The following is a 16,851-nucleotide window of genomic DNA, read 5'->3' on the forward strand; positions in this document are numbered from 1 at the left end:
ATCCGAACTAATTGGGACCACAGGTAGTTCGGATTTTCAAATTGTTCGGATTTTCGAAAATGACCAAGGAAATGCCCGTTAGGCTTAAACATACTATATGTTATGCTCTTTTATCGATACTGTGGTTATACAGTACATACAGTAATTACAATACTGTACGTAAGGCTATTTACATTCAATGTTTCTGAAGTACACTAAATTACACTGTTCTTGTAACTCACACTTAAAACTTAACTTGTATAGGCCTAAAGGAAAATAAAAATAAAAATATGTATTACAAAGAATTACATATGAATGAGCTTTTGTAAAAACACTGACTTTACACAACGCCGACGAATCGCTAGCGCTAAGACAAAATGCAAAAAGCTTCTAAGGACTGCGTACAGATTTTTGACGTTCAGATTATCGACGTGCTACCGTATATAGTATATATACAGTGGCGGATCCAGGATATGATCAAGGAAGGGGCTAAACCATAGTTTGCCGCTTTATCTAGTATAGAGCAGGATTGAAGCCCATTTTATCCTGTGTATAGGCCCTATCTAAGCGTCAGGGGGGGTATAGCCCCCCTTGGATCCGCCCCTATATATATATATATATATATATATATATATATATATATAGAGAGAGAGAGAGAGAGAGAATATTATAGCGAATTATCCCTATTACGCAAAAGCTGCTCTATTTATTTACAACAAAGATTTGGGTTATATTTGTAGTGTTAGGAGATATACTGGATATCAGTGTTCAATATTCCTTCCTATCTTTTTTTTTTATCTTATTCGTATTCGTTATGAGAGGACACGTGTGGAAGTTTAAGTAACTCATCTTCTCCAGGGAGGAAGATAACAAAATATTAGACTTAGCATATTTACTTATATAAAGATTAAACATGGCGAATATTCGTCTGTTGAACAAGCAATAGTCAACAGAAGTAACTGTATAAAAGGAAGTGTTACTAAGGAGCTGGTCTCTTTTGCTGGAAAGGACTTGTGGAGAGAAGAACAGGCTCTTTACGTACAGTAGCAGTTACTGTTACTATCTGCTGTATCTCATAGTATTTAACGCCACCGTCTTTCGTTTTTCGTTTGCCTGCCTGCCGACGTTTTTAAGTGGAAGATTTGGAGCGTTTTATTTGTTCTTGAAGCATATATATTAAAAAAAAAAATGCTTTCTCGTCTTTGTCGTCGTAGAGAAGAGACCGAAGATAGGGATCCTTTGCTTGTAGAATTCAGGTATATTTAGATAATGTTTTCTATATATGAAATATTGCTAGTTATTTCTTTTTGCTTTTAGTTTGTAATAATCAACTCTTTTTATTTGAATGAAACACAATTTCAAGTTCAAGGTTCCACGCTGATATCCTTTAAGTTAAAGGAGACATACGAGAAAATGTTGTCTCGAAAGGTGTGTTTGTTTCTATTGGAAGAGTTCTGTCTCGTTTCGCTTCGTCTTGTGAGCAACACCACTACGGAAGAATCTCAAGAATACGGACAGACAAGATGTTGTTCACTATAAACTCACATGGCCTGGTATCGAACCAGGGACTTTCGGATTAGAGACTAGTACTCTCCTTTTTGTTTCAAACAACGTATCCTGGAAGCACATAGAGTGAAAGTAACTCAGCGTTCATCCACTGAAACATCGTGCCTCTTTATGTCACGAGAGATACAAATAGTCTAAAGCATTAAGCGATAAAGGGTAGGCAATGATGTGCCCCGATCCAAGACACCCTCATGTGAGCCCTCGAGCGATGTGGAAGTAAAACTATGGCTACTCGAGGATGCGTTACCGATGCGGCGAGTGCGAGCTAGGTGGTTACTCGGTAATTTTACTTTCGCCAGAGTTATAAATCATGCTGTGAGCCAGTCAGGGTTCCCAGGCCTTACTGCCACACCCTTATTCTCATTCATGCGAATCACGAGAAATAACCCTATTGTGTTACATAGATTTTTCTGTAATTAGCTAATTTTTCGGAATTCCCTTGTATTTTCGTGAATTTTCCTTTGTTATACACGCACATACTTTATTATAACAGAGTTCCAATATTCTGCACAAAGCATCTTCCAAGCAGATATTTCTTGGTAAACTCTCCTTGCCTAACAACACGTCTTTCCTTTTTCTCCTTTCTTTAGACATCTTTTACTGATTCCGAAACAGCAAGCGGTCTATTGTTACGAAACGCAAAACGCCGAGGTGTTCTGTGCGTTTTTATTGCTTTCGCATTTGTAGTGCATAGTGATTAGCCATCCACATTTAAATATATGGTCAGCGTATTCCAAGCGTACGCATGAGCCATAAAAACGCGTTGCGAACGCATCGAATAGCCGTTCACTAATGTTTCACATTTGTCTTGATTTTATTATGTATAGAGATAATTTAGTCTTCACTATGCTCCGAACTCCTTTATCCAGATCCTTAGTTTGTACATTTCAGGTGAATACCTGATTCGCTTTGATACGAGGGTAGAACGTAAAGTGAAATCTCACCCGAGACGGCTCGAACTCAAGGTGTCTGGTTGACAGGTTCTACCCTTGTATCAAAGCGTATTGCCCAAGAGAGAGCCCTTAGAGACGAGACAAGAACTAAGATTTTCTAGTCTCGTTCATAAATTTTGTAGAAGTTTTGTCCCTTCTCGATTCTTAAAAAAAAAAAAAAGGTCTAGTTTTAAATGTGTCTTCTCTAGTTTCCTAAATTTATGTCCAAAATTAGACCTTTTTTAAAAAATTTCTTGTAGGAGCTATTAGAATTCTTCCGCGTCACGAAAGATCCGCGAAAGGTGTGAGATGAGATGAGTTGAGTTTGAGTTTAACGTCCCGTTCAGCAGCGGTTCTATATGAGACGTACTTACTGATTAACGTGGAATCCGATCCAGATGAGCTCCCGCCGGGATTCGAAGCCGGGTCTCCCACGAAGGGTCTGATGTAACAACATTTATAACCATATTTATTATTGAAATCGGTGATATAATAAGGGATCTTAGTTGGGTAAAGAATATTCAAATTAGTTTTGTTAAGAAGATTAAGAATTATTCAATGATAGATGGTTGATTTATTTTTAAGCAACACTCGTATTTAAGTATTTAAAGTACACTGCGTATTGTCCAGTATACGTGTTTTTACTACAAACTTACAAAATAAAGGAAGAAAACAAAGTGAACTCAAATGTGAACTTGGGATAACAGGGTGAGTTAAAAATATCAATACTTTACAGAAGTAATGGTCCATAATGTAATTGTGAACCTAAATAGCCCACAAGCAAATCCTGGATTTCTAAATGGGGCGCATAGAAGTTTAGGGAATTCAATTCTTAGTTCTTTTGAGGAAGGTAGATAACAAAAAAAAAAAAAAAAAAAAAAATCCAAATCAGTATATATATATATATTACACATTATCATTTCCTTTAAACAAGCTATTATTACACAGTACTATGTTTTTCCATCCGCATGCAATTACGTTCTGATAAGAGAGTAGAAGCCGCTAGGAACAAGAAAAAAAAAAAAGGTAAATTGGTACAGTTTTATTGATTTTAGAGTGTAAGATCCATTGTGACGACAATGGTTTCAGGGTACAGAAATCTTTTTGTTCACACTACTTAATAGTCTTCATCCCGGCGAAATTAAAATACCGCTAATTTTACAGTAATTATGTGATATCTTCAAATAGATAAAAGATAATCGAAATGTGGAACAAGAGCACCCTAGACAATATTATTTTGCGTCAGGCACCGTTATCACAAGTCACCTAGTGGCTTTCCGTTTTCAACCGTTCAGAAACGCGAAAATAAATGCCGATTTTCAAAATGGCTCGAAATCGAAAGCAGATAAGTGATTCGTGATAACGATATCTCATGTAAAATAATATTGTCTAGGTCGCTCTTGTTCCACATTTCGATTATCTTTTATCTATTTGAAGATATCACATAATTACTGTAAAATTAGCGGTATTTTAATTTCGCCGGGATGAAGACTCTTAAATAGATAAAATAAATAAATAAACAAAAGTCAGGAACTATTCGTTGGAAACAAGTTGTGCAGAGTAGAACGGCCTTTGCGTACAGTAATAGCAGTTACTGTTTACTATCTGCTGTATTTCATGGTATCTAACGCAACTGTGTTTCGTTTTTGAACCACCTGCCTATCGACGTTTTAAGTGAACATATATATAAATGATTTCTCGTATTTGTTGTGAAAGGAAGACCGAATCAAGGGACCCTCTGTTTACAATATTAAGGTAGGTATACAGTTCGTCTCAAACCTTCTGATGCTTAAAGGCGTGTCTTCCTGTTCACAATATCCAATGCAAGTTGGATGAACAGTGTTTCTTTGTTCTTGGATTTGGAGAAAGCAATTTCAAAGGTACGTCCTTACGATATATGTCACTATAGCGTTAGTAAATTTGTAAGAACGATTTTTTTTCAATATCTTAATTTCTCGCGTTAATGTTTCACGCTATGCCTGTATACGAAAGGAAGCGAAATCCGACAACGTCGCACTTGTACAATTGCGCCATCTTCCGACACACCCATCCCCGCACGTTTTTTTTAAAAAAACAAGGTCTTTATGATTCCAAATCTATGCTAACGTTTCACTTCCTTAAGAAATATTACGTCATCACTTCTGTTATCACTATCAATGATAATGGTATATTCGATATCAATAATAATGGTATAGTGTTAAGAGATATATTTGCGTAAGAATTATTTTGTTTGTGTAACTACAAAGATATACTGGTATCTCTTCAATTATGTGTGTTATTAAAGCAAAAATGGCGCATTATCAATACTTTTATCATGTTTAGTGAGGGGAGAGAGAGAGGGAAAATGAAAAAAGAGGGATGTAGGAGAAGAATTAAAAGGGCATCAGGTACTAAAGATCAAAGACCCCATGCTCCAAGGTAAACACTGTGGGGCCTATGCAGAGTCGCCCTGACTCGTGATCAGTGGCGTAGCAGCTGCCCCCGCAACCCCCGCAGTGCGGGGGCCCCGAGTTATAGGGGCCCCGATGTTTTGCGATGAATAAAGATTTAAAGAAGTAGAACTTCAACCTTACTTCTGTCGGCTTTACAACTAGGGCCCCTTCTCTATATTTTGCGTGGGGGCCCGCAAAAATGTGCTACGCCACTGCTCGTGATTAGCGCCATACTAAAGAGTTCGACTAACATATGCTTCCTGCAGTAGTCAGGGCTTTAATATGGCACTAATCATACGTCAAAACGACTCTGCATAAGGCGGTGTGTCACTAAGCCAGCATTTCCTCCTCTCATCCCCCTATGTTTTTAAATTCATGGGTATTCCAGATCTATGTTTAGTAATATAATGTTTTTCCCTCTTATTTTGAATAGTACGTTCACCTTTATATTTTGTAAATAACTTTTAGCGCTTTTTTTAAAAAAATACTGAGAGACACTTCCCTAGTAGCAAGGAAGCTTTCGGCCAGTTGGCGCGTGCTTGGCTTTTGGCTTTCTACGCTTGCACTTGAAACGCATGCTTTCATACAATCTGCCTTTTGTTGTACTTGCAAGCGAACCTTTAGAGCCTTCGCAGAGCGCCATAGCATCATTGGCCGTTCATTGGCTATTGACTTGACTTGACTTGTAAAACGCTTGCGTCAAGCTTGAAGGGACACTGAAAGCAAGGTTGACCCCATATAACTTCGTTACTGGAACCCAGCTTGCACCATGCTTGCACGTTTTCCAATCAAGCTGGATGAAGCTTCGCCGACTTGCAATTCAAACTTACAGCAAGTAGTTTGCATGTTGTCTCTGCTACTAGGGTTAACATTTTGTAACTTGTGTTTGTTTCCATTTGTGTTTCTAAGAGAGATACTGGTATATTTTGAAAAATAATGAAATGAAATCTTTCAGTTTTACGTCCCACGATTATCCCGGCTAGGCTAAAGGAGACGGTGATGATGAGAAATAACTGCACTAGTGGAATGAATAAAGTTTGAGGAAACGGGAAAACTTGAGAAAACCCACAGACACGGTGTTAGTCCACCACAAAGTCTACTTGGTGGAAACTGTGATCTCAGACACCAGAGGTAAACGCTCTACCACGCTCTACCGCACCCTATGGTATATTTTAAAGATACTTTTTTATATAGGTGTAAATCAACCATTGTTAATACCTCTACCATCTTTAGAGCGAGGAAGGAGGTAAGGTAAAAAGTAGGGGGTAGAACCTGCCTATTTCAGATATGCCCTCGGAAAATATGCGAAACATATTTCGGTCCCACCACAGCCGCCTTATGATGGAGGAAACCCCTTCCTTTGCTTAGGAAAAAGAAGTGAATGACCTCAGCTGTGTTGCCAATTTGTCATTCAGACGTTTCGTCTCGACGAGTGAAGATCGTAGGCTACTTAGAATGGTTAACAAGACAGAGCACAGCGAAGTTTCTGAAATAATGTAATTCATTGTGGCAACACTTCCGCACCTAACAACTGAAAGATCTCGGCCGCAGCAATTTGTCTCCCCCCTTCCAAAGGAACGGGAAAACACACATCGACAGCAGCGCTAGCAGGGACACACTTGAAACAGAAAAGCTACTCAGAGAAACCTTAGGTTTTATCTTCAAGAAGATAAATAAAGAGAAATACTGAACGTTTATTTATTTACAGAATGATAGTAGTATTGATATTACAATTGTAATATCATATTCTTAAAATAATAGTTGATTTTAAGAATACAACGATAACAGTAAGGTAACAGTGGTTTCAGAATATAAAATCCTTTTTTTGTTTACACATAAAGAGAAAAAAGGATAAAATTGAGCAAATATTCGTCTCAAAGGATTTGTGCAGAGTACAACGAACTTGACGTATATACAGTAGCAGTTCCTTCTTCTTCTTCTTCTTCTTCTTCAAAATATATTTACGTCCTGTCTTTTGTTACTACTGTTACTCACTATTGTATCTCATAATGTCTCAGACTCTTCGTTTATGGTCTGCCTGCGGATAATTTAAGTGAAAATTTAAATTGTGTTGATTACTTGTTTTTGAGGAATGTATAAAATGTTTTACAATACTTGTTTTGGAAAAGAGATCGAAACAACAGATCCTCTGGTTACAGTATTAAGGTAGGTCTATACGTACCTAGGCAGATAATGCTTCTATACATGAAGTATTCCTTATTATTATTATTATTATTATTATTATTATTATTATTATTATTATTATTATTATTATTATTATTATTTGTAATAATCAACCTCTTTTATTTGATTGGAATACAAATTCAAGTTTAGGATTAGACACTTATACCCTTTACACTAGACACTACCCTTTATACCCTTTACGATTAATGGAAATAAATGATTATGGAAGAACATGTCGAATGAGAATGTGGGAGGAAATAGGAGAAGAGTGTTTTTTTTGTTTTTGTTTACCATTATATTGGTTATGCCCTTTAGGCTAAAGGTGACGAATGGTTAATGAAGGCGAATGAAAATGAAATTATTTTTTGTGCTCTCCCACTGGGAATCGAACCCAGGACGACGTGCGCCAAAGACACAGAAAGGAGGAGGGCAGGAAAATAGTGTTGTGGACGAGACTAGATTTGGAGCAGTTTCGTCTCGAAAAGCGGTACTTGGAGTGTTCTCTTGTCTCGAAAGATATATTTGTTTCTACTGGAAGAGTTCTGTTTCGTCTCGTCTCGTGGACAACAGTGCGAAAGAATCTCGAGAAAACCAATAGGCATGATGTTGTTCACCAGAAACTCACATGGCGGGGATCGAACAAGGGACTTTGAAGTCAGAGGCGAGTTATCTCCTTTTTGTTTCAAATAGCGTATCCTGGAAGCAAATACAATGAAGATAACTCAGCGCCTCTCCAGTGAGCCATTATGCCTCCTTACGTCACGGACATGCAAATGGTTTATAGCATTAAGTAATGAAGAAAAGATAATGATTCCCTCCCTCCCCCCTATCCGAGTCTCTCTGGTGTGAGCGTTCGACCGATGTGGAAGTAAGGTTCCACATTTGTCCTGACTTTGGCGTGTATGGAGATAATATAGTACTGTAATCACTATACTCCGAACTCTTTTATCTAGGTACTTAGCCTAAAAAGGCCAAATGAATTCTTGAGCCGCTTTGATACGAGTGCGGAACGGGAAGTGAAATCTTACCCGAGACGGCTCCAACGTGATTTGTCTCTTTGATAGGTAGACACCTTCAGTCTCGGACTGAGGAGTACAGGACCCCCTAGCAGGAGCCTCACTTCGGGGGCCCCATCTTCCTTTTTCACGTACTATATAGGAGTCTCACAAAATATACTAAAGTATAGAGTCTTATTAAACCTTTGCGATGAGGGGTGGCTTTTGTTCATAAAGCTGTCAGCTTCATTAACGCGTGATAATGGGACCCCAGGGTTGGGACCTATTCTGTTTCTTTATGGTGTTACAATAACTTGTCAAAGGACTAACAGAGGGGCCCCAGCAGAACTTTATAAAAATCAGTCTCATTTCGGCATTTATGTGACCCAAATACATATTTAGACAATATGATGCTAGGGCTCCATTCTTCATATTGTTGAAATATATTCTTACTAGGCCCCAAACAGGATTTTATAATACAGATTTTTTTTTTTTTTTTTTTTTTTTTTTTTTTTTACAGAATGCCAAACTGTTATAATCATTTAAGAACAGATATGGACATTTTTACGAGCTACCCGGTGTTTGAAAAAACAGTTAAATGAGTATGGCGAAATAATATTATTTTTGCATAGTTTGTTGACGCTGTTTTTTCTGTCTTATTCTTTTTTTCCCTGTATGTTAACCTTTCCCTGTATAAAATGGCAAATGCTGATCTGGGAATTCGTTCAATAAATAATAAATATTTAGAGAGGGCCCCGGCAGGAATTCCTGCTCTTCTGGCCAGGCCAGTCCAGGCCTGGACACCTTACTATTGTGCTGCCAAAATGTCTTGAGCCGTGGCAAAAATGCGAACTAACGCTCACACCCACGCGTTGAGCCAATAAGGGTTCAGCTGTTGCTAAGCGAGAGAAATCGAGTGGAATTCCTTCAGCCGATAGCAGCGCTTGCAACGGAAGGACTGGGGATCAAGTCAATGTAGCATTGCTCACGAGACGAGACAAGAAATTAGATTCTTTTGTTTCGCCTTGTAAATTTCGTCTCGTCTAAAAGAATGCTTTCTCGTCTCGTCTCGAATTTATCTTGTCTAGTTCTGTACATTTATGTGCCAAACTTAGGCCCCGAGTTCTTCCCATAATTTCATGTAGGAGCTATGAGAATAAATTCTTTCGCGTCACAAAAGGTCCACGAATCGTGTGATGTGGCAACATTTAAACCAAATTTGTTATTGAAGTCGAGGATGTAATGAGGCATATATGGAAGTATATAGTATATAGCAACTTAATATTTTTATGCTTCAGCGTATACTCATCTTAAAGTTACAAAAAGAACGAGCGGAGCGTATAGGGGTGTGTATAGACCCCTATATTATCTTTTTTTCTTTTTTTAAACGGTACAGCGTACACGTACAAAATAGTCTAGCAGTACATCATTGATTGGAGTGTATTGTGTAATGATTTGTGTATCTTCAAACGTAGATAAACCTCTTTATTCTGTTCTCACAATGAGCTCTCTCGTAGCTAAGCGGTTAGCGTACGCGCCTTTGACGTGGGAGATCCGGGTTCGATTCCCGGCGGGAGCTCATGTGGTTTGTATTCCGTGTTAATCAATAGGTCCACGTCTTATATAGCCTCGCTGCTGAAAGGGACGCTAAACTAAAAATCAATCAATATGTTCTCACAATCACTTTATCAATTTATGATTTTTATTCTATGAAACATGTAAAGTGAAATAATGTTTAAAACCTAAGACTTGGATTCGTGAAACCCTTTCATCTCGTGGACTATACTTCACTTTACCAACTACACTGTTACAGGTACCATTGCGTAGTATGACTTTTTTTTTCTTTTTTGGGCAAGATGAGGAGACAAATTCAGGCAATATAAGCATCATACCTCAGAAATAATCGGTACATTTTTAGGAGGCAAGAATCTAAGAGAAAGGCTACTATCAATTCTGCCTCTACAATAGTAATAAAAAAAATAATCTAAAGACACCCTAATGAATCTCAAGGAAAAGAAAAAATTATATTACACCATTTGACAATTCAACCATTTAGGAAAAAAAAAGTTCGTTTATTTACAAAATGTTTCAGTTCAAACAACCGAGAAAAAGCTCAACTAAAAAAGTGCAGAAACAAAGAAATGAGATAAACATGGATGTCACAAAGGGATTTGGCAAACAATTGAAAAAGAAGCGGAAGTGGCAAAACTATTTTTGTATGTATTTATGATAAAAATGATCTTGAACTTTCTGAGGTCATTGGCATCTCTTTCTGACTCTTAAGTTTCCTACGTTTTGATAAGCAATGAGAAAGAATTCCAAATCTTCTTCTATTTCTCTCTCTCTCTCTCTCTCTCTGATGGAGTCTTTGTTTTGCGAAAATAAAGAAATCATAAGTTTGTGGTGTCTTTGCATTATTCTTTCCTGGGTTCTGTTTACTATTTGCTGACGTCAATTTTTGTCTTTACGCTAAAAAAAAAATGTAGAAGTTAAAGGTTTCTGTTTATTTTACTCTTGGATCAAGATTTTTATTTGTATATTTTTAAAATAAACTTTTTTGTTGTGATTGTTTATTGTATATATACATACCCATACATGTTTAAATGATCCAATAAATAGTAAATTGGATAAATCTCAACCACTTCCGTTTTGATAGTGTTGCGGATTGTGATTTATGTTCTCTTAAAATTCTGAATAGATTGCACAAAAACTCTATATACGTATTACCATTTTGTTCTATGTCAATAAGTGTTGAAACCGGAAATGATTAATTTGAACTAATTCCGGTTTGAATGTAGGATTAATGGAGAAGGCGGATCCTATTCTTGGGAAGCTGAATCTATTGTAAAAAATCACATCTCGATATCTTTGACCGTTTTTGTTCTATGGAAATCAGTATTGAAACCGGAAGTAGTAATAAATTTCAACTACTTCCGGTTTTGGTGTGGTTTTTCTGGTTGTGATGGTATGTTCTTTTGAGACTGAACCGATTTCAGAAATCCACTTGCCACTATCTATTACCATTTTTGTTCTATGGCGATTAAGTGTTGAAAACGGAAATGACAAATTTAAACCATTTCCGGTTTCAATAGAGGGTTATGAAGGGTATAGAACCTGTTCTAGGGACAATGAATTGTTCGTAGAAAGCCGTGTCTCGTTATCTCTTTCCATTTTTGCTGTGTTGAGATCAGTATTTAAACCGAAGTAATATTACATTTGAACCACTTTCAGTTTTGCTAGAGTGTGTTGGGATGGTAATAATACGTTACTTTCAGACGCTGAATCGTTTGCCAGAAACTGCTTCTCGCTATCTGTTACCGTTTCCGTTCTATGGCGATAAAGATTGAAATCAGAAATGACTAATGTGAACCACTTCCGGTTTGAATGGAGTGTTAACAGAGGAGGTAGAACGCTGAATCAATTGAAAAAAAAAAAAAAAACAGCGTCTCGATATCTGTTACCGTTTTTGCTCTGATACCTATCAACAGACGGACGGACGAAACCATTCTGTAAGACTTCTGACATTTATGCATAGCATAGTTCGAAAGGCTAATAACAACAGTGTACTTTATCCACAGTTGGTTAGTGGTTCATACTTTTAACATTTTAACAGGAGCAAATGTGGTTTGTCGAAACAAACTCAAAATTACCTTCCAAGTAAGCTACAGTAAGTTCTAGCAGGATGATGAGAGATCAGAAGAGACCAAACTCAAAGAATAATTAATTAACAAACTTATTTAGATTCTATTGAATTCTAGTTTTAAACCTGTTTTCGATAATACTACGGCAAATCTTGAAAGAAGAACGCAATACTCCAATGAAATTGAGTTTCCTCAATAGAACCTTAATTTGACTATCGTCAGTGCAACTGATTATAAGTCATGTTAATATAACAATATTTATAGAAAGGTAACTTCGAATCAAGAAAAATATGAATCTGTAATTTTGTATATGGTTTCACTTACAAATAAATAGAAGATAAGAAAGATTTACTGGGTAACAGTATATAAATGATAATATACTATGTTTTTTTTTTTTTTTTTTTTTTTACATTTAATAATTTCTTGTTTTCTTTTTCTCATAGGTAAGTTCCTTTGAAACACTATGAAACACATCCTGGGTGTGAAGTTTCTCATATTGTGTGGTGAGTAAAAATAATTTACGTCAATAATTTGTATGAAACATAACTAGTCAGTACAGTTATATATATTATATGTAGTTACCTGTAATAATAATTTCGGAATATATATATATATATATATATATATATATATACAGTGGCGGATCCAAGGGGAGGGCTATAGGGGCTATATCCCCCCTTGACGCTCAGGTTTACACTGGATAAAATGGGCTTCAATCTTGGTTTACACTGGATAAAACGGCAAACTATGGTTTAGCCCCTCCCTTGATCATATCCTGGATCCGCCACTGTTATATATATATATATTCCATTGAAACAGATGTGAAAACAGCCCGACGTGTCTGAAAATTCAGTGTTTCTATTTTATCAGTGGCGTAGACAAAGTAAAGTTTCAGGGGTTTTAATTCGTCTTCATCATATGAAAAATGATGGACATTTCTACAACAACTCTAACTCTTATCCTTTTTCTTCCCACCTCTTTCGTCCCTTCTAGGGGAAATACCCAAAAACGCTAAAAACGTCTGTAATTATTTTAAGTGAAAGGTCTAAATACCAAATTTTATGTTTCTATCCTTAAGGAATTTTAAGATATGGCCATCTTATCTTAATATTGCAACCCCTACCATGTTTTCTTTCTCCCGGCCTTTTTTCTTTCCTTCTAGAAGAAATATAAAAAAACGATGAAACATATGTCTAATGGGAAGTCTACACACCAAATTTCAAGTTTCTAGCCTTCGAAGATTCGGAGATTTGAAACATTTTACTATATTAATTGCCACCGGTATTTCCTCTCTTTCCATGTCGAATTTAAAAATAAAAACAATCACGATCCTCACGCGCGCAGCACTCTTTCTCCTCAACCTAGCCTCGACCAGCTCGAACTGAGCTCTCAACCCCTGGTTTCCAGGTTTTATCCTCCTGGGAAACAGATGGCGGTTCCTGATTAGCCAAACATTCAGTTACAAATATACGAAAAGGACCTATGCCAATCCATTGAAAAATGATGTTACTCTAAGGATCGACGACTGCCATGGAGGTGGGAATCGCGTCACAGTAGCATTCTACAAAATTGTGAACAGGTGGGCACACAGGGGCTGGTTGAGAACGAACATTATATGTATAAAATAGGAAACACACGACCAGACTTTAAAAGCAAGTGCCAAGGGCACGAGTGAATGATATCTAGATAACTTCGAGGTATCTTAGTCACAATTCCTATGCCTGTTAAAAATTTCAAGTTTCTAACTTAGCTAAATGGTTTAGTCTGGATGTTGATCAGTCATTGAGTCAAATCGGTCCTTCATTCACTCACTCAGGACTTTCTCTTTTATAGAGATTATCGTTATGCTATTACTGTCATTGATAATAATTACCATCTAACTTAACTTTTATAACCATTCATAAGTGCAATAAGTGGACGACAAATTGTCATTTTTAGAGGGAGGGGGGGTTAATGGGAAAGCCATCTCCAAGGTTAGGATATTTGTCTAGTTTCTTAGGAAAATACAGGAAACGTACACACGAATAGACCTAACAGTCAATTGCTGACAAATATGAATAAGAAGTGAAGGTCTGAAAATTTCCTTTGTTTCTTAAGATTTCTGTTCCATTGATTAAAAAAAATAATGAAATAACATTCTTCCTCCAGATCTGTTTTTCCAGCAGGTGTTACACAATCATCATTAGACAATAACTCACATTTCCTTTTAAATATATATAGAAAGAATACGCTGTTTCGTTAATGATGCTGTGAAAATATCACGCAAATAACAAAGTTGAATAATGAAATAACTATATATAACAGCAACAATAACAACAAAAAAAATCAAAAACACGAAAAGAAACTTTTAAAAATGAACCAAAAAGGAAAAAAAAAAGTAAAAGATGACATATGTACTAAAGACTCCAATTAAAGCTGTTTCTTTTCATTTGAGCCGGTCGGTTGCTATTCTACGTAATAATTACAAGACAGTATTGCCAACCTTCGTTATTGTATGAAACAAACATAATATTTTATTGGTTCTTAGGTAACTGTTGTGCTGAGACATTATGTATTGCTATTAGCAACAAAGATTGATTCTTTGTTTTAAGCAGTGATTTTTTTTGTATGATATATGATGAAAAATTAAGCAGTATGTTATAATATTATTATAGTTAAAGAGTTTCAAGCAATAAGTTGGCTTTGAAATATGAAGAATTTCTAAAACAAATCGTTGATAGGAAACCAAATTATATTTTACGACATAAATAAGAATCTTTACGAAAATTACGTGAAATATATCTTATAACATGTTCCGCATATTTCATTATATCGGTAACGTGCATTAGGAATTTTGTCCAGGGATCTACATGTAGAGAAGGAAGCCAGGTAATTAAGGCCTTCTAGATTTTTCTCTCTTAGTTTCAAGTTTATTCCAGTCATCCCAGCCTGGAAAATTCTCTCCTCTCTTCTCTTTTCTTGAAGAATGGAATGGAATGAAATCTTTGTTTTACGTCCCACGGTTATGCCGGCTAGGCTAAAAGAGACAGTGATTATGAGAAATGAATGAAATAGTGGAATGATGAAAGTGGAAGGAAACGGGGAACCCCGAGAAAACTCACTCACATGTTGTTTGCCCACCACGAACCTCACTTGGCGCCAGCTGGGATCGAACCAAGGACCCCATGCACTAGAGGTGAATGCTCTACCACTGAGCCACCGCGGCCCTCATTTTCTTAAATAATTCTTATACAATCTTTCAAATGTAGCATAATACTAATGTTTCATTACCGTTACTAAGTTTTTTCTTGTAGTGAATCTGTGATAACGGGTATATTTAACGTTTTTTTCACTTATAAACATGAGATAAAACATCGCAGCATACGTTTTCCCGAACACGAAAGACCGTGGTGCTGACGGAACCTAACACTTCCAACATCTCGCCAAAGCATTCCATGATCACTGCCAGGAAAATGCTCTTAATAATGAAAAATCTGTCAGTTTCATAAATTTGTATATCTTCAACATAGGTTACTTTATATTTCCCTTGAGAAGAAAATAAAATTGTATAATAAGTTAGCAACACTGTTTTCAGATAGCTTACTTTGTTGTTATGGCAACAAGCCAAGAAGCAGAACTAAAGAAATGCTCGATAGAGAAAAATACCGACACAAACAATAAAATAATATTTTTGGCCAAACTTAAAAAGAAAAGGATATTTCAGAATTACGTGGGTTGAGTGTAGCATGATAAGAAATGCGACGTAAGAATTACTTTGTTCCATCCATCTAGCGTATTATTATTTTTTAAGAGATGCTCTATCGGTCCATTTTTTCCCAGAATGATTTACTCGGTAATAAACAGAACAAAAACAGAACATACTTTTGTTATATTAGAGAAAATAATAGTAAGTATATTATGAGTCATATCGTTTTTTTTTTTTTTTTTTTTTTTAATTGAACTTCAAAATAAATACAAATGTTTCCTTGACTAACACTCTTTAAAGCCAAGAAAGGATTACTTTACCTTTCCCAGTAGTTAACCAGTTACAACATTGGATGTTTTGTGCAAATGCCGTTGTGGGTAATTAGATTGCCTACGAAGCGTTACTAACGATTTTTTTAAACCATTTTCAAAAGAATAAAGCACAAGCAAGGTAGAGCAGTATTTATTTTTATCATTCATGCGGACACCTTCTTCTTCTGATTTTTTCTTTCTTTCTGGGTGCTTTCTCTCCCTCTATTCATTATGACACATCAGTTTTTGTTTCAGAAATTGACATGAAAAGATAACAAGGAGATAATTATAGGGTTTTCTTGTTGATAATCTCTGCAAACACACACACGAAGACTAAATATCCAAAAATGGTTTATAAATAAACTTGTCTAAGATACAAAAATAAAGCCTAGAGTCGTTCCAAGTAATTTTCTACTAAAGTTTATCTTAGTTTAGGGTTTGAGCATTACTGTTATTAGAAACATAAATTTTAATTTTTTTTCAATACGACTATAAATCGAGGCAAGGAAAATAATCGCGATATATTATAAACGAATTACGTTTTTTTTTCAAATGTCAAGATGATTTAAAGTAATGAAACATTAGTATAACTACATGAAATGAACATGAAATGAACATGTAATGAACATAAACATGAAATTAACTATAAAGTTCAATGTGATTGGTGACCAGTTTAAAATGGCTTATGAAAGACAAGATGTCACTTCAATTACACAGAAATTGTATAAAACTGGTTGGATAATGTGTTTACGAAATGTATATAAAAAAGGCACCATGACAACTGCAGTATGAGAAATTTTGAATTCTTCGATATTGTGCAAGACCTGGATTATCTCCGGGAGATAGACAAGCACTATATTCTTGCTCTGGATTCTCACTGTTGAAGATAATTCAAAGAAACATAGAAGAATATTCGATGATGACATCTCTTATTGAGAACGGCGGCAGACATGTGGATAATGTGCTGTTTATTATATTACGCATGGCGCATGACTTTATGGTCACTCTGTAGAATGCGTGAATCTATACGACAATGCTACAGATTGATGCCTAAGTTGACATCCATTTGAATAAAAGTAAAAAATAGAGCTCCTCCTTCCCCCTCAATTCGATACGGGTCAAGGAG

The 16,851-nt window shown here is 36.1% G+C and overlaps 1 protein-coding gene across 3 annotated transcripts in view; it reads left to right on the forward strand.

Annotated features, from left to right (window-relative positions):
- The window catches only part of E23 (ABC transporter G family member E23), a 362,062-nt gene that overhangs the window by 214,264 nt on the left and 130,947 nt on the right, over positions 1-16,851 (forward strand). Inside the window, exon 1 of one of the 3 annotated variants that reach the window (XM_081736748.1) lies at positions 1,153-1,235. The exons of the other annotated variants lie outside the window; for them this stretch is intronic. Coding sequence (XP_081592874.1) covers positions 1,168-1,235 — 68 coding nt within the window. The 5' untranslated portion in view covers positions 1,153-1,167. Of the gene's footprint in view, positions 1-1,152; positions 1,236-16,851 lie in introns of those variants that run through there. 3 annotated transcript variants of the gene reach the window in all.

The sequence above is a fragment of the Thermobia domestica genome, chromosome 13, assembly GCF_964235325.1.
Source record: "Thermobia domestica chromosome 13, izTheDome1.hap1.1, whole genome shotgun sequence".
In the NCBI taxonomy this organism is placed as follows: domain Eukaryota; kingdom Metazoa; phylum Arthropoda; class Insecta; order Zygentoma; family Lepismatidae; genus Thermobia; species Thermobia domestica.